The sequence below is a fragment of the Manis javanica genome, chromosome 10 (assembly GCF_040802235.1).
Source record: "Manis javanica isolate MJ-LG chromosome 10, MJ_LKY, whole genome shotgun sequence".
NCBI lineage: Eukaryota > Metazoa > Chordata > Mammalia > Pholidota > Manidae > Manis > Manis javanica.
The window spans coordinates 115,298,719-115,323,956 of NC_133165.1; the positions used below are offsets into that span (position 1 = coordinate 115,298,719).

At 41.4% G+C, this 25,238-nt stretch overlaps 1 protein-coding gene across 2 annotated transcripts in view; it reads right to left on the minus strand.

Moving 5' to 3' along the window:
- SMC1B (structural maintenance of chromosomes 1B) overlaps positions 1-25,238 on the minus strand; it is an 82,486-nt gene that overhangs the window by 3,707 nt on the left and 53,541 nt on the right. For both annotated transcript variants that reach the window (XM_073214024.1, XM_037006788.2), the window contains exons 13-23: positions 24,673-24,810; positions 24,276-24,392; positions 22,748-22,854; positions 12,601-12,742; positions 11,660-11,805; positions 10,251-10,404; positions 6,528-6,626; positions 4,288-4,444; positions 3,661-3,815; positions 2,469-2,620; positions 554-623 (exon numbers count right to left, since the gene is read on the minus strand). In XM_073214024.1, the coding sequence (XP_073070125.1) occupies positions 554-623; positions 2,469-2,620; positions 3,661-3,815; positions 4,288-4,444; positions 6,528-6,626; positions 10,251-10,404; positions 11,660-11,805; positions 12,601-12,742; positions 22,748-22,854; positions 24,276-24,392; positions 24,673-24,810 (1,437 nt within the window). The remainder of the gene's footprint in view (positions 1-553; positions 624-2,468; positions 2,621-3,660; positions 3,816-4,287; positions 4,445-6,527; positions 6,627-10,250; positions 10,405-11,659; positions 11,806-12,600; positions 12,743-22,747; positions 22,855-24,275; positions 24,393-24,672; positions 24,811-25,238) is intronic.

Consider the following 25,238-nt stretch of genomic DNA (forward strand, 5'->3'; position numbering starts at 1 on the left):
CTGTCAAAAAAGTCACCTGCCACAATGTGTGCCTGAGTGCCTGTCTCCTGCGGGTGGCTGTGTATCTGTGCCCTGAGCTCTAAGGCTGACTGCAAGTTGGACTCAGGAGTAAAACTGCTTAGTTTCTTCATTGTCTTGAATACTGAAAAGATTGTGCACAACTGCAGTAACTGGATAGACTTAAACTTTAATTCCTTTGGAATTTTATTTAGATATGTTATTGGACTTGACTATAAGCAGCTAATGTTGGTCCTGTTTGCCACAGGTCCCCGTTGACAAGGCCTCAGTAGGTTTGGGGGAAGCAGGCCCCCCCAGCTGCAGTGCTGTGGACCCAGCACGGTGACCCTGACTGGGCGGTGTCTCTGCTCCCCAGCTCACTGAGCATCTCAACTTTGGAACTACTCCCCTGAACCATCCTGTTTTTAGATATTTAACAGATCTGATTTTTAATCAACAATTACCAGACCCTGTTCAGTGTAAACTGCCTTCTGACTAGAATACAATCCTTGAATGTAGACATTCTACTGGAAATTAAAAGCAAGAAAAAACTTACTTTGCCAATGTTAGTATTGTCCAGGGCCGCATCCACCTCATCCAAAACAAAGAACGGAGCAGGCCGAAAACTAGAAAAATATTACAATTAAGTAAGTTACAACTTCCTATTTGTTTAGCTAAGAGGCTTAACTGTTCAGAATAAATGAGCTCCGTTTTTTGGTCCAGCTCACCAGCGGCCTCCTCGTGGTGAGGCCTGATGCTCAGTTCTCAGGCTGCAGCCCCTGTGACCTGCTGTAGGATCTGGGTGGTGGTCCTGCCGGTCCCCCGACCTCAGGGGTGACACAGTCTGCTTGCCTGCCTCAGCCCGCTCTTGCCCTGTCCTGCCTGCCAGCTCCTCATCTCACTGATGTGTGAACACTGCCAAGCCCCTCGGGCTCGGAGCTCAGAGCGCTCCCTGAATTAGCGCCCTTGGTGATCCCACCTGATGTCCGGGTTTTACACACCATCCATGTACTGATGGCTCCCATACTTCCATTGATAGTTCTGACTAAACTCCCAACAGCTTACTCAACAGTCCCACGTGGGTGTCTAATAAACAGCTCAAACTCATCGCAAACCAAACTCCCTATCTGTCCCTCCAAACCTGGGCCCTCCCGTGGTCGCCAGCTCAGTTAATGGCTGTTGTTACTCTAGCCGTTGAGGCCAAAACCCGTAGCCTTGGCCCGGACTCCTCCATGTCCCATGCTTGTCTGCTTGATATTCTGCATTCACCCTGGTCCACCTCACTGTCTTTCACCTTGATGGCGACAGTAGTGTCCTAACTGCTGCATACAGTCTATTCTCTACAGGTGCCAGGCTCACTCTGGCCTTAGGACCTCTGCACTTGCTGTCCCTGTCTGGAACACTCCACATGACTTCTTGCTCCCCTAATTCCTTCAAATCTTTGGTCAAAGTTACTTTCTGAAATAGGCCTTCCTGGACCATTCTAATACTGCACGCCCTCCCCTGATACTATCTCCACTCCCTGCTTTTTTTTCTCTGAAAATGTAGTTATTTTCTAATAATGTATTAGAGACTTAGCCTGCTACTGTGCCTTATCATCTGTCTTCCCTACTAAAATGAAATATCTTGAGTCAGGCATTTTGTTCTGCTCACAGCTCTTCCCCAGTGCCTATACCACCATTGACACACAGTAAACATTTACTAATCTGTTGAATAAATGCATGGGGGTGACCCCAGTATATTTTTGCTCTGCTAGGATTCACTCAGCACAGGCTCCCGCTCAGGTTCCTGCCTGCTGCTGTCCCCACGGCCCCCTGCATCATGGCATTCCCATTTCCTTTCCTGTAGTGCGTATTCCTGTCTCTTCTTGAGACCAGTGAGAAACAGTTGGCCTTTTGTGCTGACCTTCCTGCCGGGGAAAGTGGGCTGCGGCATCTATAGCGCCCATGGTCATCTAATGCTTTGAATGTTAAAAGTTAACTGCCTTAATTTCAGCTAACTTTTTCCTGATTTATTTTAGAAACAGTGCCACCATCATTGGTGAAAATTAGGTTGAACAAATTTTTCAGAAGAAACCTTGCTTAAAAGTCTTTACTAAGTAGCTCTCTGAATATGGACTAGGGACACTGGGTATTTTTGTTTTATTTAGGTTTGTTTTTGCTGTTTTTGGCAATTTTGATGTCATACTGGCCATTCCAAACATTTCTTTCTTTTCTATAAAGCTGGAATTTTAGTAGCTACTGATAATAACTGAAACTGAATAAAAACCTGTTAAAGACTGAATTCTCTCTTAGATTTGCTGTCTGAATTGTTATAGATCTAAAACTTAACCTGAATTATCTGGCTGAAGAAAATAGTGTTGTATCACATATGGTAAATATGACTAAAGAGAAGTAATTAATAGATCACCTGTAAGAAGGTCACTCGGCCTCTGCCCTGACGTGAAGTCAGACAGCTCACTGCGACCTTACCTGTGCACAGCGAACAGGAGAGCCAGAGCTGCCACACACTTTTCTCCCCCTGAGAGATTGTCCATTGGCATGAACCGTTTGCCTGGAGCCACACAGTTATAGCTGATTCCCTCCAAGTAAGGCTCTTCGGGGTTCTCTGGGCTAAGAAATGCCTAAAACACATGTTTTTATTTAGCGATATTAGAAAAGCAACCAGCAAACTTCAACTTGAAATTGCAAGAGTTCGAGTGCAAAATATTCCATTGATTAGGTTTTTCCTCTGTTTTTATGGCAAAATACCAAAGTCTGTAAGTAATGCACTTACCTCCACATGTACTTAGAGACAACAGGGTCGTTTGGATGGGGAGTAGAGGGAAAACATTCTGACACCCATACAGGGTCAGGCCTTCCCACCAGGTTGCCATTCAAACCTCAGCAGCAGGTGCTGCAGTCTTGAAAAAAAAAACAGTCCTCATCCATCCACTCATTGGTCTGTTGAACTATGGGCCAGGCACTGTAAACAGATGAATCCTGCCCTCAAGGAGTAAATAGGTTTATTTGAGTCTTACTAGTTTACTGAAAATAAGCAAATTATTTTTGGTTGAAATTTTAAATATCTGATCCAGACACACCTCTTTCATAAAAGAACACAATGAGAAAGAGGCTAGTGCAGATGCGTCAGGCCCGATCTACCCTGCTGGTCCACATCAGTCCCACAGCACCTCCGAGGGATACTGACAGTGGCCCAAGCAGTGGTTTACGGCAGAGAGACCTTTATTACAGTGCACGGATGTGGGGGTGAATCCTTAACTTGGGTCCCTCTCCTGTTACTCTGACTGATTCCCCAGGCCCCACCCAGCTCAACCACTTCCCAAGATCCTCTACATTTCCCCACCAGAGGACACTGGCAGTTCTATAAATCGAATTAGTACCAGACAACAGAATCCAGAACTGAAGAGAACTTGGAAACCAAGTGACTTGACATCCATTTTTTAGGTGGAGAAACGGGGCTAGAGAGCTTTGGATGTGCCCAGGCTGCTGGGCGGTGGCAGAGTGCGCGGGCTCTAGAACACGGGCCGTCACAACGAATCCTCCTGGACCTACTTTGCCCAATAGCAGGTCACTCAAATAATGTGGTGGATATTTCACCCAGGAAAAAACCACCGCCAATAACACAAAATCCCACTAATATCTGGGGGTGAAAAATACATACTTGGGCACTGTTGTTTCTGCAGAGCTTCTTGTAGATTTGATCAATTGCGACTGAGACGTACTCAAAACACTGGCTGAAAAGATCGTATCTCCTTTTTTTCACCTGTTCAAACTCTTGCCTACACATTCTGGCTTCCTTTCTGCTTGCTTCAAAAGCTAAGAGAAAATCAATGTTCTTTATTTTGGAGACCATTGAGGGGCTGACTTCTTATTTCAACTTGAAAGCATAAATTTTTTAAACTGGATTTCGAGTTTGGTTGGCCTGAGTAAAGTCTACTTTCAAAATACCTCAATTATTCATTCTAAGGATATGGCTCTTAGAGTTGAGCCCTTTTCCCAATAGGCTGGTTTTAAACAATGACAGGCTCTGAAAGGGTAATATGCCTATTACACTGGTAAGAAAAATACACTGACCTGCTCTAAAATAGCCATACACCTGTTTCTAAATTAAAACGGAACACTTTTCAAAAAGGAAGCATTAGTGATTCAGTATTAAAAGTACACGTCAGTATATGACATGTGACATAAAAACAAAGATACAATGCAGGGGCACTTGGTAAGTGCTGCAGAAATCAGAACCCGCGACCCCCGGGAGTGGACCCCGCCGGCCCCTGCCGCCCGGGCTCACCGTCCGCGGACTCCTGGAACTTGTCTCGGGCAGCCCTCAGGCTCTCCGGGGCTCTCAGGTTGGGGGCTGCCGACTTCAACAGCACGTCTTCTTGGGAGGCCACTTGCTGCAGCAGGAGTCCGAGGTGGGCCCCGACCTCCTCGTCAGACTGGAGAGCCTGGCACGGGCAGAGAACGGCCGCGGTGAGCGCCTCTCAGGCCCGCAGCTCCAAGGCGGTCAGGCCCGCCCGGGCTCCGCCTGCCCGCACAGCCCGCTCGGAGACGCAGGCGGGCGGCCCCACGCGCAGCGCCCGGGCGGACGCTCCTGCACGGCTCGCGTTACAGATGCCGCTCTGTGCGCTGCACTACTTGACTTGGCTAAAAAGCAACAATTGCTATTTCACCTTCATTTACTCGTTCATTAACACATAGCGACCATTTACTATGTCTTAGACACTGAGGACTCGCTGAGGGCTGTTCTGTCGTTGCCCTCAAAGGGCTGGGGGGAAGTGGGGCACACGCATTTACAACACTGGAAATGCTCACAACGGCGAGCGCAGTACTGCGAGGCCGCGAGAAGGGACCCAGCCCATCCGGAGGCGGCCACACTCGGGCTGAGACGGGAGGATGAGTCAAGCCAACCAGAGGGAGGAGGGGCGCGAGGGCGGTAAGCGTCTGGGCAGGACCTTTCGGGAAAACTTCCTCAGCGCCCAGAGGGGCTGATAAAGGTGATATTTCAGTTCATTGGTAAGAGAATTATTTGAAAAATGTTAGTAAACTAGTTAACTTCAGTATCTTTTTAAAAACAAGTTAACTCACACCATATACTAAGTTTCAGCTGAACAAAACAGGTGAATGAAGACAAAACCACAAACAGAATATAAGTATTTACTTATATAATGAAGTGGGGGGGGGACTTTCTAAATCTGAAAGCACTAAACAGACTATAGAAAAGACAAAGCTACTTTCTGATGGCCTAAAGGTACCGCAAATGCAAAGAGCCTGGGAAACCTAACAAAATACACATGAAATGACAAGATGTGGATATTGCTACTTCGTGTCCATTCTCCGTTTCCCCCTTCCTAACAGCCCATGTTTGACTATTTCTCTCTCATGGGTCCCACGTACCTTGGTGTAAGGCTAAGTCCACCCCACCCACAGCAGTGACCACTCAGGAATGAACATGTGACCCACTTCAGGCCACTGTGATGAGGGGACAGGTGCTGGAGCTTTGTAGGAAAAACTGCTTCAATCTTCCGAACAGTACCATGCACTGCAAAGAGCAGCCTCTCCTCTCTGGAGGGTCACGGGGCTAGAAGGCCACGGATGGCTACGGTGTGCCCCCTGAGAAGAGCAGCCTCAGGGCCAGGTCAGAACACAATGAAATATGTGCTGTAGGATCCTTGAGAAGCAGCCAGAGCTGCCAGCTCAGAGACCAGGAAGCTGCACCCAAGTCTGTGCTCTGGGCTGGGAAGCGTCTGTTGCCCATGGACAGCACCGCCTGGGACGCTGACAGGGTCGGTTCCGGATGCTGGAGTGTGCTGACTACTTCCGCCTACTGCAGGACTTGCCAAAGAATCTAATTACCTTTGCGAATCACCAAGAAGAGGGTAGCTTTCAAAAAGCTGGCTGACCGTAGCAGGCATCTCATGGGACTAGTGTCCTCCTGGACACTCTGTGAGAGACACTGATACAAACACCTAAAAAGGTAACCTACTTATACTATTTATTCAGAAATCATTAGGACATCTACTGTTCCTCCCTAAACTTATGTTCTATGGTCTAGAAATTATTTTTAAGTATAGCAGTCTCCCTTGATCAGTGGGGCATACGTTCCAAGACCCCTAGTGGGTGTCCGAAACTGCAGGTGGTGGTGAACGCTATAGATAATATGCTCTTTCCTATACATACAGACCTGTGGCACCCTGAGAGACTAACATTAAGTAATAATAAAATAAAGCTTACAATAATACACTTGAAATTATGTGAATGTGGTCTCTCTCAAAATATCTCACTATGCTGTACTCACCCTTGTGATGATGTGAGATGGTAAAATGCCCCTCTGAAGAAAGGAAGTGAGGGGGGTGACACAGATGCTGTGATGCAGTGTGGGGCTAGTACTGACCTGACGCTAGTCAGGGGAGGATCACCTGCTTCTGGACCGTGGTTCACTGTGGGCACCTGGAACCTTGGAAAACAAACCCACAGATAACGAGGAACTACTGTTTAAATATTCAATATGACCATGCGTTAGTCAGTTACCTTCAAATCCTCCCTTAGAGAGCTGTAGTCCACCTCGATGGCTTCTTCTTTTTCATATATATCCATTGTTGCCTGGATACTTTCTGCTTCAGTTCCCAGCTGGAAAACATAGGAAGCCCATATGGTTATCTGCAGTGGTGAGCTCTACTCGTCTGTCTGCTCCATGCCCTCTGGTTGTTTGCCACCATACGCAGATTCAAAGTTAAAATACTGACTGTGGCCTGCCAGGCCATGATGACCGGGCCCCAGCGTCTGGCCCCCGTGCTCACTCCGCTCGGAGCACACTGGCCTTCTGGGGCAGAACAGGCACACGTCCACCTCAGGGCAGGCCCTGCGTGCTGCCCGGGCAGCCTTCTCCTCCATGTCTGCACCGCCTCCTCTCTGCTTACCGGCTGCTTCCCTCAGGCTGCCCATGGCCTCTCCATCTAAGCCTGCAAACTCCCCTTCCCCAGTCCTCTATTCCCTTTCAAGCATTTTTTCTTTAGCTTCTGTCACCACCAAGCACATAAATATTTTGTTTACCATTTTGTTTGTGTGCCTCTCTCTGCCCCACTAGAATGTGAAGGAAAGGATTTCTGGCAGCCATATTCATTGCTGTATTCTGGTGCCTAGTGTCCTGACTGACAACATACAGCTGACCCTTGAACAACATGGGTTTGAACTATGAAGGTCCACTTACACATAGATTTTTTCAATAAGTATATCGAAAACATTTTTGGAGATTTGCAACAATTTGAAAAAACATTTTGTTCTCTCTAGCTTGTTTTGTTGTAAGAATATAGTATATAGTACATAGAGCATACAAAATATGTGTTAATTGACTATGTTATCGGCAAGGCTTCTGGGTAACAGTAGGCTGCCAGTAGTTGCATTTTTGGGGAGTCAAAAGTTGTATGTGGATTTTTGACTATGCAGGAGTGAGTGTCCCTAACCCCCACGCTGTTCAGGAGTCACCTATATTTCAATTTCAATGTATATCACTCTGAACAAAGGAAGGAAGAGCAAAGAAGGAACAAATGAGCGCTCACTCGGCTGCAGTCTCGGCGTAAGTGTAATGCTGATGCCGAAAACCAAGATTCACAGAGTAAGAGAGGAAAAAAACCCTGTGTCATTCACGCCTTTCTAGATATTCTCAGCTAAAACAAACTCAATGAAACTGTTTTTGGGATTTATGTATATTGTTGAAACAATTCACATGTAAGTTGAGCTTGAATAGAAAATGTAATGCTGAATCCCTGACTCTCCTGATTCCTATTTATGTGATTGGACGTTACAGTCCATGTTGCACTTTGACGTGAGTCGGCTGGTGCGTTGCTACGCAAAGTGTGGTCAGTGGGCCCCACCCGGGAGCCATTCGGAATGTATACTCTCAGGCGACAGGATCCCCGGTGCTTCACTCGCACAGCATGATTCAAGAACTAGGTCTGGTGCGGTCCTCCTCACTTTATAAGAATCTTCTACAAGAACACTGGCAGATGGAGGTGACTTACCCTCTGTCTGAACACCTCCAGTGGAAGAGAAATCTCAGGTCCTACCTCCCAGTAAAACTACTCCTACAATTATGTTAAGATAATTATTTCTACCCATTAATCCTTGTTTAGCCCTCTGGACAGAGATAATTTACACCTAATGCCTTATCTATTTGGGACTTTATAGACTCTATTATACAGCCTCCCCATTACATGGCCACTGTGAGATGTTTGTATGAAATTCTAATCCAGGAACTCACCACGAGAGGCCCGCTCATATTCCTCGTAGAAAGTGCCCACAGCAGAGGAAACCTGACTGTAGCCTCCCCCCCTAGCCTCAGTGCCCCCTTAGAGCCAGGAAGATGAAGTGTGGTTCTTCTTCTGTGACACTCCTCTTTCCCCTGGCAGAGAATGGCCACGTTCCCAAGCCTTTTCTTCCCTGTATGACATGGTCTGCATCTTTTAAAAAAGCATCATGCTTTTTAAAAAAATGAAGGCAGTGTTCCAGCGTGGCTTGGGCATCAAAGAGGAGCAGAACTATCACTTTTTTCGTTCAGACAGCGGCTCGGTAGTAGTTCAGCTAAAGGTCTTACTACCTGCTTCGAGATACACCACCATGAATATGAGAGTTTTTCAAGCTAAGAAGTAAATAATTTCATATTCACGGTGGACATGATGGCAAGTGATTCTGAAGGTTCACTAAAACAGCAAGAGGACCAGAGCAGCAGCATGAGTGCACGGCCAGTAGCGCCCACTCAGATGTCGGCCGTTGAAGCTGCTTCTCCCTGTATTCCATGGCAAACCGCTTCTGCCATCATTGCCTTTTAAACAGCCTTTCTCTCTCTCTCTGTAGTGAGCTTTGTTTTTCTGCTCCCATCTATTTCTGCTGCTAATAGACGCCTCTCCATTCCCTCTCTCCGCACCCATAGAGTAGACACAGGACCCAGGATGAGCCATCAGAGTTCTTCCCCAGAATTCTCCCAACGCAGAGACCAGAGGGGAGTTCTCTTTCTCCTCTGGTCAAAGCTAGTGTTTACATAGCTGTAGCCCTGTGGGGGGGAAAGCTGATTGCAGAGGATAAAACCAGTATATCCTGGGCCAGAAAGACTTCCTGGTGGTCAAATCCTGGACTGGGTCATGCATGAGACAACCTCCATTCCAGTCCTATCCCTTTACCCCTTTTCTCCTCCCCCTTTAAAGCCATGTGAGTTGCGTTTATGTCACTTGTGGTCAGGTAAGGTTTTCTCCTTTCCTTGTCTCCTCTGTGGAATGTGATCTCTGCTAAAATAGCAAAAAGCAGACTTTTTGAGTATAATATCACACCAGAATTATGCCATGAGACATGGTCAATACTGGCAAGAGAAAAATTGTTTTATAGATGCTTTGTTCTGAAGAGTGAAGGCCTCTCTGGAGTAGAAAACTGGATGGAACTGAATGGTCCAGGGACAGAGCAGAAAGGGGATGAGGAATGTGGATGGGAGACCCCAGGGAAAAGACTCACATACTCAGTAAAACCTCAGAGATGACTCAAGAGGCACAACAATTATTTTCAGCATCCTCTGGATTAGCTAATAGTAAGATATCCTTTCTGAACTGTACAGCTGTGCCTCCCTAACGTAAGAAACAGAACTAAACCTCAGGGGTACTGTGGGACACAGGCAGGTGTAGTGCGAAAGAGAGAAAAGGCAGACAGATAAATGTCTGCCATTAGTGCACTTCGGTTTTAGCTTCTGGCTCTTTGGGGCTCCATTCTTACCTCACCACCCGGGCAGGCTCAGTGAAGCTGTTGATTCTCAAATCACCTGAGGAGCTGATGAAGGTGCAGAGCGAGACCACCCTTTACAGACTTGTATGATGTTGCAATGTGCAGGGGCTGCCAGTGCCAGGTGGCCACTTGCTTGCAGTGCACTGTGGCTAACACCACCTCCCCAAATGTCCTTAAGTCCAACTGCTTTAATTCTCTGATTTCTCTTGGGTATCTAATGTAGATCTAAAAAACTCCGGCCTATCCCGTGGAGCTACAGGGATATGGGCTAGCAGGAGGAATAAGCGGACCGCGTGAAATGCCCAATCCTCTGGAATGATGGTCTTTTTGCCCTTCCTTCTTCCCAGGAGAAGATGTCATCTCTGCCCCTAACGGGGCTTGAGAACAAGAGGAAGAGCCTACAGAGCTGGGTTTCATTAAGCAGCCAAAGGGCTTCACACTGATTTCTACACAACTGCATTTATTTAAGAAAATCACTTGCTAGAATACCTCCACTTCAATGATGTCATCCAGTGACCCCAATAAAAGAATTATTTCGATGTCTTGAACTTTGCAATCAAGCAACATATTGTGCCTCTCTAGCCGTTTCTGTTCGAGAGAAGTTTGAATGACTACAACTTCTTTTTGGCATTTTCCCACTTTCCTGTAAATACAGATATGAAAAAGTGATTATATTCTACTCATAATGTAAAGTTGCACCAAAGAAGAAAAATATGTGTTATAAACTTACATAAAAATATTTTTTCCTGTGAGTGCTCTAAGTTCTAGAATTATCTCATTGGTAACTTATAATTTGAACCTTAACACTCCTGAGAAAGGCCATAAATATAGTCAGTCAATCCAAGAGAACGCTCTTCAGTAATAAATGTTATCACTTTAACCAGGCTAACAACAATGCAGTGCTGTCCTAATTCATTTTTAAGTCTGTAATTTTTCAAGCTGCATTTCTCCCTTAGAAAAGCTCTGCACTTTAGAATCCCAAACCAAGAGAAATAGTCTCTTAGTAATTATACCATCACTAATGTAATGCTTTCTATCTTAAGTGAGGGGTCTTTTTACCAGTTTAAACAATGTGGGTGAGATTTTTAAGAGAACCTCGAAACAGGACCAAAAAATAAAATAAGAACTGGGATTTCAAGAATATGATGACAAAGATGTGGTTCTGTTTAAACTAAATACAAGGGCAAAAAGAGGAGTAAATGAAATTTAATTCCACTTAAAAAAAATATTAGACAAAGACTTTCTGGCTGTATCTTGAAACACCGAAATCTCTGAAAAGTGAGGGAAGTCGTGAAATGCAAAGAGGTTGAGCAAAACCAGCACATTTTACCTGATTCCTTATGGCCGTATCAGTCATATGAGAATGCCGATGTCACTGGTGTGCAACAAGCCAGGTAGCTAAGGTGTCACCACCACTAGGATGGCACACACAGTGTGTGCCAGGCACTGCACTAAATGCCATATGAAGTCATTTAATCCTTACAACTGTTGTGTTACGTAGGCACTATTATCATCCCATTTTACTGATGAGGAAATGTCAGTAGCAGAGCTGGGATATGAAAGTAGGAATTCTGGCTCCAGAATCTACCCCTCATCTGCTATAAACAGACCAGAGGGAGACTGTAGAACAGGAAGGTACCTGTGTCAAGAGGGACTTAGGTAAGGGACTCTTTATACAGTCCATGTTTTCATCTGTCAAAGGAACTCTTCACTCTACAACTAACCACCGATTGGTCTGGCCCCAAGTTAGAATGCTTGAAAGGTGTGATAGGGGATCAAAAGCAACAAAGGATACATATTCAAATAATAAACCTACCTAGAATAAATTTCAAATTGTTGATAAACATATTTGAAAAACTCTGGTTATGGTCTTTCAGATTGATAAAGTTTTTAATTACCTATCAACAGCCAAAAACTTCTTCCGTTCCTCTTCAATTTGAGCTTGGACTTTCTCAGCGTTGGAATTCTGAGTGCCAAATATGTCCTTAAGTTGCTGCTGCTTTGCCGTAAGTTCATGGACAATTTGCAGACAATTTTCTTCAGCCTGGAGATGACCCACAATCTTTTACATTAATATGGTCAACAGATATCTTATTATCAATAAAAGCAAACCAGTCCCTCTGAGATAAACCCTGAGCGCTGTGCGAGCCGTCACAGGATGTGCCCCACTCTCGCTCTGCACTTCCTGGGACAGGAATCCCGCCTGCCTTTGTCCTGCGCTGCGGACGCGTTCCCCGGCGGGCTGCTTTCTGCCTTTTGTCCCCGCTGCTGAATGAAAACGTTCTTGCTACTACAACCTCTTAGAAGTTACACAGACATTTTTCTGACTTTCTCTTTTGACAACCTTCCTCACTTCTTCCTGCAAAGTGGGGGCCTCTCTGATACCTTCCCTCTGGCTCTCTTCAGAACCTGTGACCACTCCTTTCACAGTTCATCCTTGTCCCCCTCTCTGGGAGTCAACCATTCACACAGGGTTTCAACTGGCTCCCATAAACCAGCCTGAACTTCTCCCCCATCTATGTATTGTGTAACTACTGGCTGGAAATTGCCATCTGTATCACACAGGCACCTCCACCTCCACAGTCCAGAGTATTCTCTCCTTACGCTCCTCCACCTGTCCACTGATCACCCGAGTTAAAACTCAGGAGTCACCCGCAGCATCCGCCCTTGCCCTCTCCTCCCACTTCAACACATGGTAATTCATGAAACCGTGTTGATTTTACTTCAAGTATTTCTCAAGTCTGCCCCACTATTAGGACACTTCAGGAGATGAGTAAGTGTTTACTCGATGAAGGGACGTCATCGTGTCAATGGTGAGGCACTTGGCCATGGCGATTACCTTCTTGAGGTCATGGATTTCTTCTCTGCCCTTCTGGATGGTTTCTTTTAATGTGTTGGTTTTACTCAGTTTCTTCTTGAGCTGATTGCGACTATATTCAAGTTGAATATTAAGCCGAGTTTTTTGTTTCTCAAATTCTAATCTAGTATAAAAAGTCAAGCATTACAAGTGGTAAACAGAGTCCTTAAATTTTTTTTTTTTCTGTTTGTTATGGGAAATCTCAAACAGATGCGAAAGCAGAAGGAATACTAAAATGAATTCCCCTATCACCCGGCTGTAATCATCACCGATCCACGGTGACTCGTGTCTGTGACCCTCCTCGTCACTCCTTCCCACCACTGGATTATCTGAAGCAAATTTCAGACGGCACATATTTCATCTGTAAATATTTTAGTATGTATCACTGAAAGTGAAGTGACTTGATACATAAGCATAACTACTGTAGATAGAAATGATAATTCCTTAATGTCAGATTGCTATCAATGCCAAATTTCCTGAGTCTCATTAATTCAAAAAACTGGTTTGTTTGAATCAAGATCCACGTATTCCACATGAATGTTTCTTAAATCTTTTATAACCCATAAATTCTATCCCCTCTTCTTTAAATCACAATTTATGTGGTTTTCTTATTTAGTCAGCTTTAAAAAAATAAAGCTATTCTTCCCAAACTCCAAACTGAGGGATTTAAGAACATGTTCCTTCCTATGCTCTTTCCTGCCTTGCCAATGCGATAAACTCCTCCTGAAGAGTTCTAGTATGGACTGTGGTTTACCCTTTCCATTTTCTCTCCCTCATGACTCATTCAACAAACACTTTTAAGCACTGATTTTATCAGATAGTATGTCAGATACTACTAATACAACACAACAGGAATGATAAAAAAAAGAGAGTAATGTTTAATGAAAAGTCACTCTCTGCCAGACACTTATAAATACTTCTACATGAATTAGCTCACTGAAGCTGTGGGACTCTCTATTCAACAGATGTGGAGATCAAGCACAAGAGTGAAGCATCTTGTCTAAGGCCGCTCACTTAGGCGGTGGTGGAGCAACGTGTGACACACTCAGGCAGTCCCCGCTCTTCACCGCTAACCACACTGCCTGCAGGAATGGTTAAAACGAACCCTTGGAGAATTTATTTCTGTTGCGAGAGGCAGACGTACAGGCTATGCACAACTGAAATGCCTCGTCTCTTGGCTCCAGGACACCATACTATTCCTGTCCTCTCACCGATTGCTCCTTAGATCCATCTCAGCTCCTCAATTTGTTAACATCGCCTGGAATCGTTTTTCTACCCACATTCATTCTACTGGTGGTCTCATCCAGGCACTTGACTTCAAGTACTCTCTGTATACCGATAACCCCCAGATGCATACTTCCAGTCTGGGCCTCTCCCGCCAACTCCTAACTGGTTTGTTCAGCTGCCTGCTCTTCATCTCTAAGTGGGTGTCAGTGGCACCCTAGGACGCATAATGGCTAAGGTAGTGGATGTGATAAGAGGGTTTAGCGAAGTTATGAGGTTAGCTCAATCTAACATTTGATAGCATTTTCTATATCAGTAGAAGCCAACTAGGAAAGTGTCACAAATATAGATACTATTCACAAAAGAAAAAAAACTGCTAAATATCTGGGACTTAACTAAGAACACATAAGATCTCAATGGAAAAACTTTAAAATTCTAATAAAAGATATAGATGATCAGAATAATGAAGAGACATTCTATGTTCTTAGATCAGAGGGCTTAGTATTTTGAAGATGTTCCCCCCAAATAAGTATATAAATCCAATGCAGTCCCATCAGAATTCCAGTTGGGTTTTTATGAGATGCTCAATTAGTAGTGACAGGCAGAATTCCTTAGAAATAAAATCTATTCAGGAAGGAATACGACAGGGATAAAAGAGGATAATGATAGGGATTAACTCAGCAAAAAGACATTAACAATCGCAGATATTTATGCACCTAATAACAAGACTTTAAAATACAAGAAGTAAAAACTGACAGAACTAGATGAAGAAATTGACAGATCCAAAGAACACGGCTGACTCTTGAACAGCAGAGGGGCTAGGGCACAGACTATCTGTGCATTGAACATCTATGTATAAATTTTGACTCCCCCAAAACTTAGCTACTAATAGTCTACTGTTGACCAGAAGCCTTACCAATAACATCAAGTCATTTAATACATTTTATGCTATATGTATAATACATTGTATTTTTAAAGTAAGCTAGAGAAAAGAAAATGTTTTTTCATATTGTAGCAGATCTCCAAAAATGTTTCTAGTATGTTTCTTTTTAAAAATGCACATATAAGTGTGGACCCACACAGTTGAAACCCACCTTGTTCAAGAGTCAGCCCTACTTGGAAATTTCAACACTCCTCTTTTAGTGGCTGTTAGAACAACTAGACAGAGAATCAGTAAGTACATTTTAAAAAAAATTTCTATACACTTGCATTTTATCAATCTTTTCTTTCCTGGCTTCTGGGGTTCTTTCTGTCATACTGAAAGGCCTTTCCTAATCCGAGGTTATTTTTTAAATTTCCTTATGACTTATCCTGGTATTTTTATGCCTTCATCTTATTTATTTTAAATCTTGGATTCAGCTGGAATTAATCTGAGTCTAATGAATGAGACAGGGATCCCTGTAGGTTTTTTCCAGATTGCTAACACATGTATCCCAACACATACATGATTTATAGAAAAGTATCTTTTCTCCAGTGATATGAAATACCATATCATGATTTATAGAAATCATGATTTATAGAAAACAAATCCATGATTTACAGAAAAGTATCTTTTCTCCAGTGATATGAAATGCCAGTTTTATATTAAATCAAATTTCCTTTATAGATCTGAATATATTTTTGGACTTTTTGTGAGATAGTACCTCAAGATTTTAATTAATACAGCTTTATGCTATGTTTTAATATCTGGGAATTCTAGTCATTTCTCATTACCTTTTTCAGATTTTCCTTGCCTAGGTCTGAATGTGAGCTCTGGAATCCATTTATCTGATTAAAAAATATGTCTATATATGTATTAAGATGATATTTACATTATAGATTAAATTAAAACCAATTTCTTTATAATATTGGGTCTTCCTGTGAAAGAACTAGTATCTTTCCCTCTTATTCAAGTTTCTCTCAGTCTTGTTAAAGGTTTCTTTACATATTGTTTTGAGATTTAGTAAGTTTATTTCTAAGTACTAAGTATTTTACCTTTTTCTTCTTTAATTGGAGTATTTGCTCCCAATATATTGCTTCCCTGGTAGTTTGTATGTAGAACAGAAAGGCTATAAATTTTTTAATTGATTTTTCATTTAAAATTTCATATTAATATTTGTATCCACATTATTCAATGCTTTTTTTTGTTTCTAAGTTTTCATTTATTCTTTAGGAATTTCTAGATATATATCATATGTAACCTGCAAATAGTGAAAATTTTACTTCCTCCTTTCCAAATTGTTACACCTTATTTATATTTCTGTCTAGCTCTAAGAACTAGTATCATCTTATTTGGTATTATGGGCTTTCTCTTAAAAACTATAGAATAAAAGAATTAGATCTCTTTAGAGCAGTGATGATTGAAGTAAGAATGACTTGAAATAAGGACCACCTGAGGCATAATTGGCTTTAGTTATGAAATAACAGTTACATTTACAGATGTGTAAGTTGCTTACCAACATCTTATTAAGTGACAGCAAGCATTTTTTTAAAGCTAAAATTGCATTTTATTTTTATTTTCTATTAAAATTTTTTTATTAAGGTATTATTGATATACACTCTTATGAAGGTTTCAATGAAAAAACAATGTGGTTACTATATTTACCCATTATTATCAAGTCCCACCCATACCCCAATGCAGTCACTGTCCATCAGTGTAGCAAGATGCCACAGATTCACTATTTGCCTTCTCTGTGCTACACTGTTCTCCCCGTGATCCCCCACACCATGTGTACTAAACATAATACCCCTCAATTCCCTTTTCCCTCCCTCCCCACCCACCCTTCCACATCCCCATCCCTCCCCTTTGGTAACCACTAGTCCCTTCTTGGAGTCTCTGAGTCTGATGCTATTTTGTACCTTCAGTTTTTTCTTTGTTCTTATACTCCACATGTGAGTGAAATCATTTGGTATTTGTCTTTCTCCGCCTGGCTTATTTCACTGAGCATAATGTCCTCTAGCTCCATCCATGTTGCAAATGGTAGGATTTGTTTCTTTCTTATGGCTGAATAGTATTCCATTGTGTATATGTATCACACCTTCTTTATCCATTCATCTACTGATGGACACTTAGGTTGCTTCCATATCTTGGCTATTGTGAATAGTGCTGCGATAAACATAGGGGGGAATATGTCCTTTTGAATCTGAGAAGTTGTATTCTTTGGGTATATTCCAAGGAGTGGGATTCTGGGGTCAAATGGTATTTCTATTTTCACTTTTTGAGGAACCTGAATATTGCTTCCCACAATGGTTGAACTAGCTTACATTCCCACCAGCAGTGTAGGAGGGTTCCCCTTTCTCCGCATCCTTGCCAGCATTTGTTGTTCTTAGTCTTTTTGATGCTGGCCATCCTTACTGGTGTGAGGTTATATCACATTGTGGTTTTAATTTGAATTTCCCTGATGATTAGTGATGTGGAAAATCTGTTCATGTGTCTATTGGTCATCTGAATTTCTTTGGAGAACTGTGTCTTAATATCCTCTGCCCATTTTTTAATTGGGTTATTTGCTTTTTGGGTGTTGAGGCATCTAAGTTCTTTATATATTTTGGATGTTAACCCCTTGTCAGATGTGTCATTTACAAATACATTCTCCCATACTGTAGGATGCCTTTTTGTTCTGTTGATGGTGTCCTTTGCTGTACAGAAACTTTTTAGTTTGAAGTAGTCCCATGAGTTCATTTTTGCTTTTGTTTCTCTTGCTTGAGGAGATGTGTTCAGGAAGAAGTTGCTCATACTTATATTCAGGAGATTTTTGCCTATGTTGTCTTCTAAGATTTTTATGGTTTCATGACTAACATTCAGGTCTTTGATCCATTTCGAGATTACTTTTGTGTATGGGGTTAGACAGTGATCCAGTTTCATTCTCTTGCATGTAGCTGTCCAGTTTTGCCAACACCAGCTTTTGAAGAGGCTGTCATTTCCCCATTGTATGTCCATGGCTCCTTTATCATCTATTAATTGACCATATATGATTGGGTTTATTTCAGGGCTCTCTAGTCTGTTCCATTGGTCTGTGGCTCTGTTCTTGTGCCAGTACCAAATTGTCCTGATTACTGTGGCTTTGAAGTAGAGCTTGAAGTTGGGGAACATCATTCCCCCAGCTTTATTCTTCTTCTCAGGATTGCTTTGGCTATTCAGGGTCTTTTGTGGTTCCATATAAATTTTAGAATGATTTTCGCTAGTTCATTGAAGAATGCTGTTGGTATTTTGATAGGAATTGCATTGAATCTATAGGTTGCTTTAGGCAGGATGGCCATTTTGACAATATTAATTCTTCCTAGTCAGGAGCATGGGATGTGTTTCCATTTATTGGTATCTTCTTTCATTTCTCTCATGAGTGTCTTGTAGTTTTCAGAGTATAGGTCTTTCACTTCCTTGGTTAGGTTTACTTCTAGGTATTATTCTTTTTGATGCAACTGTGAATGGAATTGTTTTCCTGATTTCTCTTTCTGCTAGTTCATCGTTAGTGTATAGGAATGCTACAGATTTCTGCATATTATTTTGTATCCTGCAACTTTGCAGAATTCAGATATTATATCTAGTAGTTTTGGAGTGGATTCTTAAGGGTTTTTTATGTACACTATCATGTCATCTGCAATCAGGGACAGTTTAACTTCTTCCTTGCCAATCTGGATGCCTTTGATTTCTTTGTGCTGTCTGATTGCCATGGCTAGGACCTCCTAGTACCTCCAGTACTATGTTGAATAGAAGTGGGGAGAGTGGGCATCCCTGTCTTTTTCCTGATCTTAAAGGAAAAGCTTTCAGCTTCTCGCTGTTAAGTATGACGTTGGCTGTGGGTTTGTCATATATGTCCTTTATTATGTTGAGGTACTTGCCCTCTATACCCATTTTGTTGAAAGATTTTATCATGAATGGATGTTGAATTTTGTTGAATGCTTTTTCAGCATCTATGGAGATGACCATGTGGTTTTCGTCCTTCTTTTTGTTGATGTGTGAATGATGTTGATGGATTTTCAAATGTTGTACCATCCTTGCATCTCTGGAATAAATCCTACTTGATCATAATGGATAACCTTTTTGATGTATTTTTGAATTTGGTTTGCTAATATTTTGTTGAGAATTTTCCATCTATGTTCATCAGGGATATTGGTGTGTCATTTTCTTTTTTTGTGGTGTCTTTGCCTGGTTTTGGTATTAGAGTGATGCTGGCCTCATAGAATGAGTTTAGAAGTATTCCCTCTTCTTCTGCTCTTTGGAAAAGTTTAAGGAGGATGGGTATTAAGTCTTCACTGAATTCTTGATAAAATTCAGCGGTGAAGCCATCTGGTACAGGAGTTTTGTTCTTAGGTAGTTTTTTAATTACCAGTTCAATTTCGTTGTTGGTAATTGGTCTGTTCAGATTTTCTGTTTCTTTCTGGGTCAGCCTTGGAAAGTTGTATTTTTCTAGGAAGTTGTCCATTTCTTCTGGGTTATCCAGTTCATTCGCATACAATTTTTCACAATATTCTCTAATAATTCTTTGTATTTCTGTGGAGTCCGTAGTGATTTTTCCTTTCTCATTTCTGATTCTTGTTTATGTGAGTAGACTCTCTTTTTTTTCTCTTGATAAGTCTGGCTAGGGGTTTATCTATTTTGTTTATTTTCTCAAAGAACCAGCTCTTGCTTTCATCGATCCTTTCTATTGTTTTATTCTTCTTGATTTTATTTATTTATTAAAACAAAATAATTTTATTATGTCCCTCCTCCTACTGACTTTGGGCCTCCTTTGTTCTTCTTTTTCTAGTTTCATTAATTGTGAGTTTAGAGTCTTCATATGGGATTGTTCTTTTTTCCTGAGGTAGGCCTGTATTGCGATATGCTTTCCTCTTGGCCTTCGTTGCATCCCACAGATTTTGTGGTGTTGAATTATTGTTGTCATTTGTCTCCATATATTGCTCCATCTCTGTTTTTATTTGGTCATTGATCCATTGGTTATTTAGGAGCATGTTATTTATTTTGCATTTGCTTAGTAAGTAGCTGTTCTACTTTCCTTACTGTGGTTTTATTACCTCTGGTGACAGCTATTCAACCTTAGGAACATTTCCATCTATAGCAGTCCCTCCAAAATAGATTGTAGAGATGGTTTGTGGGAGGTAAATTCTCTCAGCTTTGGCTTATATGGAAATTGTTTAATCCCTCCTTCAAATTTAAATGATAATCTTGCCGGATAAAGTCATCTTGGTTCAAGGCCCTTCTGCTTCATGGCATCAAATGCATCATGCCACTCCCTTCTGGCCTGTAAGGTTTCTGCTGAGAGGTCTGATGATAGACTGGTGGGTTTTCCTTTGTATGTGATCTTATTTCTTTCTCTGGCTGCTTTTAGTTGTCTGCCTTATCCTTGATCTTTGCCATTTTAGTTACTATGTGTCTTGGTGTTGTCTTCCTTGGGTTCCTTGTGTTGGGAGATCTGTGCATTTCCATGGCCTGAGAAACTATCTCTTTCCCCAGACTGGGGAAGTTTTCAGCAATTACCTCCTCAAAGACACTTTCTACCCCCTTTTCTCTCTCTTCTTCTTTTGGTACCTCTATAATGTAAATATTGTTCCGTTTAGATTGGTCACACAGTTCTCTCAATATTCTTTCATTCTTAGAGATCCTTTTTTCTCTTTGCGGCTCAGCTTCATTGTATTCCTCTTCTCTAGTTTCTATTTCATTTATCATCTTCTCCACCGTATCTAGTCTGCTTTTAATACCCTCCATTGTGCTCTTCAATGACTGGATCTCCGACCAGAATTCATTCCTGAGTTCTTGGATATATTTCCGTACCTCCACGAGCATGTTAATGATTTTTATTTTGAACTCCCTTTCAGGAAGATTCATGAGGTTGATGTCATTTAAATCTTTTTCAGGAGTTGTATTAATAATTTTACTTTGAACCAGGTTCCTTTGACGTTTCTTATTTGTGTAAGGCGCCCTCTAGTGCCCAGAGCTCTACTGTTTGGAGCTGCTCAGCCCCTGAAGCAATGTCGGGGGTCGCAGGGGAGTGGTATTGATGCCTGCAGGGAGGAAAGAGCTGTTTCCTGCTTCCCGGCTGCTATGCCTGCCTCCACTGCTTGAACCAGTGGGCCGGGCACACAGGTATAAGCCTCTGTGCTTTGCCTTTGTAGTTGCTGTAGACAGGTCTTCCCTCTGGCTGGCCTAACACCAAGGTAGAGTTTGCCAGTTTGTGAACCAGGTGGGGCTGGCTGGGAAAAAAGCGCAGTTGGCTGCATATCACAGAGGGGGTCCTTGGAGCTGTGTAGCCGGCCAGGAAGCTGAAGTGCCTGTAGATTGTGAAAGCTCCCAACCTGCTGGGCAGAGTGCACCCGGACAACTTTGTCTACCTGTCCTTTCTCCTAAGCAGTCAGCTCTGTGCAGTCCTTGCCCCTTTAGCAGCTGTCTTGCTAAGGGCTTCCTTGTTAGAAAGTCTGTGAGACTGCCTGCCTTTCTTTTGTCTTTCTTTTGTCTCAGAGTAGCCAGATATGGATCCCCGCTTTCCACAAGTGGCTGGAATCTCAGTCTCTCCAGGAATTCTGCCTGTCTTAGCTTTCCAACCCCCTAATCACGAGAGAACCATGCAAGTACCATGTAATGTAGGTTTGTGCTCCCAGAACAGATCTCTGGAGTTAGGTATTCAGCAGTCACAGGCCTCCACTCCCTCCCCACTCCATTTCTCTTCCTCACACCGGTGAGCCAGGGTGGGGGAAGGGCGTGGGTCCTGCCGGGCCACGGCTTTGGTAAGTTCCATGAGGTTTATTCTTTTCTCCAGGTGTATGCAGTTTGGCTCGGTCCTCTTTCCTGTTGCTCTTTCAGGATTAGTTGTATTAATTATATTTTCATATTATATGTGGTTTTAGGAGGAAGCCTCTGTCTCACCTCTCATGCTGCTGTCTTTAATCCAAATCCTCAACGGTAAGCATATTGAACATACTTTGTGCCTCCTGCTTTTCTCAGTTATCCAGTAAGAAATTATTCAAAGAAATTATTCGTAAGAAATATCTTCTCATTTCTAACTTTACTAGGAACCCTTCTGGTGTTACTCCATGAAAATACCATGCTGATTTAAGGAAATGTATTTTCTCATATCACAAGTACTGACTCATATTTTAAGAAATTTTAATCAAGATTGGATGCTGAATTTTGCCAAATGCCATTTTATCACCTGTAGAGTTGATTGTGTGATTTTTCTCCTTCCACCATAAATGTGGCAAGTTACAGCAATAATTCCTGACACTGAGCCACCCTTTTATTTCCAGGAGGAAGTCTACGAGATGATGCCATACTGTGTCGCTGGTGTCGTGCTGCTTGTTTCTACATAACCTTACCTTACTTGGTTACTTATAGCTGGGACCTATTTATATTCTTATTGTACGTGTATGTACTGTTTTGGATTTTGGCATCAATATTATGTTCACTTCATAAAAAGATGTGTTTCTTCCTCTTCCACACTATGATGCAAATACTGAACATTCATTTTATTAACCTTTTATATATTAACTTTTAAAGTTACCTCCACCTTTAGAGTTTCCTGGGACGATTCATCTGTGAAACCATAGGTGCCTGGTGAATTTAATGATGGGAGGGGTAGAAGCTTTCTTATTTTCTTTTCCTATGATAACTGGCTTCCTTCAATTTTTCTATCTTGGTAATAGACTGTTTCCTCAAAATTATCAATTTCATCCATATATATGGATCTTTATCGAGAACAAAGTAACACTGTCTTATTCCTTTAATAACCACTGTGTAATTATGTCCCCATTCTCTTAAATTTGTGCTTTCTCTTTAAAAACTTATGGAATAAAAAATTAGATCTCTTGATAAGAATGTTTACTATTTTTTAATGACTTGAAATAAGGACCACCTGAGGCATAATACCCTTAAGTTATGAAGTAACAGTTACATTTACAGATGTGTAAGTTGCTTACCAACATCTTCTAATAAAAATACCTTTTTTGATCAATTTCTTGTTGTTGTTTAACATGTTTGTTCTCAAATTCACGAATATTTTCCACGCCAATTTCTTCACAGAAATGTTGGAAAATAGCATCTTCAACCTTTTAAAATTATTTCCAAAAGAGATGGTTTAATAATTAATTTTAAGATATATAGACAATGCTTAAATCTAAGATTTTCCCACCAAGATTTTCCGTGATTAGGCTGAAAACGAATCCCCCACAGCATTATTGTACTCTGAGGAGCTGGGGCTGTCTCTTCATTTAACTTCATAATCTATATCCATCTATTTTCAAACTTTCTATTCTAAAAACTAAACAAGAAAGCTCATAACTAGACTTACTATTTTGGCTTTATGAAGTATTTAACACAAGATTAGAAGTATTTCATTTACATTAGCCACACCAAAATATAACATTCTACACAAACAAAATATTCTTTTTACATGAGTAATACTGAAGAGTCTTAGGCAGTATCAAGCCAAGAGGACTAGGGCACTCGGAAGATCTGGCAAAACTAGAGTACGCCAAATCCAACAAAATAACATTTAACTTCAGTATTTTTAAAGCTCTGCATTCATGTACAATTATACAATAAGAGGGACCTGTTTTAACAGCAGGACATGTTAAAACCCTTCAGACTTCAGTTGAATACACGTTAAATATGAATGTGGTCTGATTGAAGCACTGGTAAGTTGAAATTTAGACAAGCAGGTACTCTAACCCACAGAAAGTTACAGCTCTGTGTGTAGAGTCCCATGGTATTCTGACTGGTCAGATAGTGTCTTGACCATATGTTCTGTTCTGGGCATCGACAAACAGCGCCCAGAGAATGGTTACCAGAACTGTCTTAAACCCGTGATAAATGTAAATGACTAGTAATTAGGGCTATTTAACCGGGATAAGAGGTAACTAAGGAGCAACATTAGTGTGGTTTCTAAATATGTGATAAAAGGCAGAACTAAAAGCAACAGGTGGAAGTATTGAGTGATGGTGTAACAAACAACTTTCTAAGGATTAAGAGGTAAGCAACAGTGGAATGCTTAAAACAGAGAGTTCCTATCACATTGTAAGCAGAGGCCAGAGGGCCAAATCTTTGTTGCCCCAGAGCCACTCACTGTGCCTGGTATATATAATACATGTTCAAGAAATAATTACTGAGTGAATAAGTAACTTTAAGGTTACTTATAACCTGGGTTAAGATAATCTAAATGACAAAATTGTTTCCTGGTGTGTAGGGCAGCAGGGAAAAGAAAGAGGCTGTACTTTTTCCATCGGGCTAGGAGGGGCTGGGAGAAGAGTAACTATACAGTAGTCATTGTCTCCTGAGATGGGCAACAGGAGTTCTCAAAAGACACAAGGAAATTAGTTTGGCGATTAAACTTAACAAGAATACATAAAACCTATAAAACTTAGTGGTTAGAAAAAAATCTTTTAGCACATAGTCAAGAAGCCCTAAATCTGGTATTTGTTCTGGAACTATACTCCTCATGCCATTTAGTAGTAAATATATCATCAATGACCTTATCTATCTTTCCTTGAAATTCTTCAATTCTTTGTTGCCGTTCTTTGACTCCTTCACTCAACATTGTACATTGAGACTCAATATTTAGTAGTTCACTTTGTAGCTGAGATTGTTCCTAATTATAAGACAAAAAAATTTCTTTTTAAAATGGCTTTTTTAGCTTTATATAGTAAAGTCAAAATACATGACAGGTATCTTTTCAAATAAGAAGGGAATCCATGAGATAAACTGAGGTACAAATGTATAACAAGATTGACAACCATAAAAATAAAGTAACTAAAGGAATATAATTTCAATCATGGGTTAAGTGTAAAATTACATGGTACTATATAAATATAATTCCTGAAATTCTATGTCCTGGTTCTAAGTTGCGTCAAACTTTAAGTCTATTTTACCCGGTAAAAAGCAGCAAGATGTTTCTTTTTAATCATTTCTAGTTCACTTTGTGAGTATTTGAGTCGTGTTTGAGTTCCTTGTACTAGAGTCTGTATTTGTTTCAAATCCGCTTCTTTGCGAAGTGTCTTCATTAAACCCTGAAAAGGAAGAGAAATATGAGAACATTTTACAATAGAAAGCACTTTCCCATGTCAGATACGTCAATTCACTGATTTTCTCATATAACCACACACACAGTCCATCTTCCCTTCTTCTGATAAAAGACTGGGAAACTAGTACATAAGCCATCTGGTGACAGGAAGCAGGCATGAAAAATGAGGAATGGGGAGTGTGTCCCACCCAAGGCATGTAAATGGTACGAATGGGCTCATGTGACACATGGTCTTCCTTCTAGTGCATCTCTTTTTGTTTGCCTCATGCTTGCTTCTCCTTTCATGTACCCTATTCTCTAAAATATGTTCTTCTGTAGTTTTACTCCAAGTCCTTTTATGAATATATGTATATATTTCACCTATATGTTGCTTTAGTATTGTCTTGCAAATTTAGAATCATATTGAACATACTT